Source organism: Apaloderma vittatum, unplaced genomic scaffold (genome assembly GCF_000703405.1).
Source record: "Apaloderma vittatum isolate BGI_N311 unplaced genomic scaffold, ASM70340v1 scaffold33717, whole genome shotgun sequence".
In the NCBI taxonomy this organism is placed as follows: Eukaryota; Metazoa; Chordata; class Aves; order Trogoniformes; family Trogonidae; genus Apaloderma; species Apaloderma vittatum.
In genome coordinates this window covers 1,922-3,052 of record NW_009728441.1, presented here as the reverse complement: position 1 = coordinate 3,052, position 1,131 = coordinate 1,922, and the positions used below count along the sequence as shown (strand labels likewise).

The 1,131-nt window shown below is 59.8% G+C and overlaps 1 protein-coding gene across 1 annotated transcript in view; it reads right to left on the bottom strand.

Moving 5' to 3' along the window:
* Window positions 1-420: 420 nt before the first annotated feature.
* Window positions 421-1,131, bottom strand: part of SLC7A4 (solute carrier family 7, member 4) — a gene marked incomplete at its 3' end in the record, with an annotated part of 2,581 nt that continues 1,870 nt past the window's right edge. Inside the window, 1 exon segment of the mRNA XM_009874087.1 lies at window positions 421-529. Within this exon segment, the coding sequence (XP_009872389.1) occupies window positions 421-529 (109 nt within the window).

The window sequence follows — 1,131 nt, the reverse complement described above, 5'->3', positions numbered from 1 at the left end:
AGAGGCACGAGTCACGGCGCCGGTGCGGCTCCAGCGAGCTGCTGGGAAGGGGCCGAGGACGCTGCAGTGCATTAAGGGCAAAGGGGGCACCCCCAGTCCCCAGAGAGGTGAAGGCCCCAGCTTGGAAGGACGACCCAAGCCCCAGGGAGCTGCCTCAGGAGTAGGGGGTGGTTCTGGTCTAGAGCTTGAAGGAGCGTCCAAACCTTAACGGGAACAAGCCGTAACACCCTGGGAGTCAGAGGGGGTCAGGGAGATGCTGGGAGACCTTGGGTTGAGTCTCCAAAGGGGAACTGGAGGCAGAAACGGGCACGAGGCGCCTTATAAACCCATCACGGGTGGAGAAGAGCAGCCGGCCAGTGCCGGGACAAGCCCGGTTTCCCTCTCCCCCGAAGCAGCCCCTGCCCTCTCCGGAGCACTCACCCAAGAGCAGCCAGACGGCGAAGCGGAGCCACGTCATGTAACTGAGCTTCAGCATCAGGTAGATATTGAGGACGATGCTCAGCGCTGGCGAGAGGGGAACCAGGGGGATCTGCAGAGAAAAGGAGCCGGGGAGGGGGTGAGACTTGCGGGACCATGTTCCCCATCCTTAAACCTTATGTCCAAAAGCCAGCACTGATAATGTGGGGGACAACGTGACTGTCAACCTGGGCTTTCTGAAAATGACTTTTTTTTTTTCCGTGAAAAAAGCAGCCCAAAAGGGACCATGACAGGTGGGGAGCCAGGAGCTGGGAGTCAGGCTGGTGAGGTGGGCACGGGCTCTGGAAACAGCCCTGAGGCAGAGTCACAAGGACTGAACAAGCTCTGGGTGCAATCCTGAGCCAAGGTGGTCCTCGCTGGAGAAGCAGGGGAGGGGGGGTTCCCACTGGTGTTAGCGGTCACAGAGCTGCACTGTGACAAGGACCAGATGGGCTGGAAAATGCAGAGGGAGGAGCACGAGAGGCACAAAAGAGGTTTAGAGGCTGAAGAAATGAGCTCCACCATGCAGCTCAAAGGCAGAAGGAGTTGGGATGGGCAGGAGGGGAGCGGGCGGTTGCGGGGATATGGAGGCAGCCCAGGGCAGGCGGGAGTGATCTCGTGGGATGGACACAGAGGTGTTGGGGATGTCCCCTCCTGGTGACCAGTAACAATGCA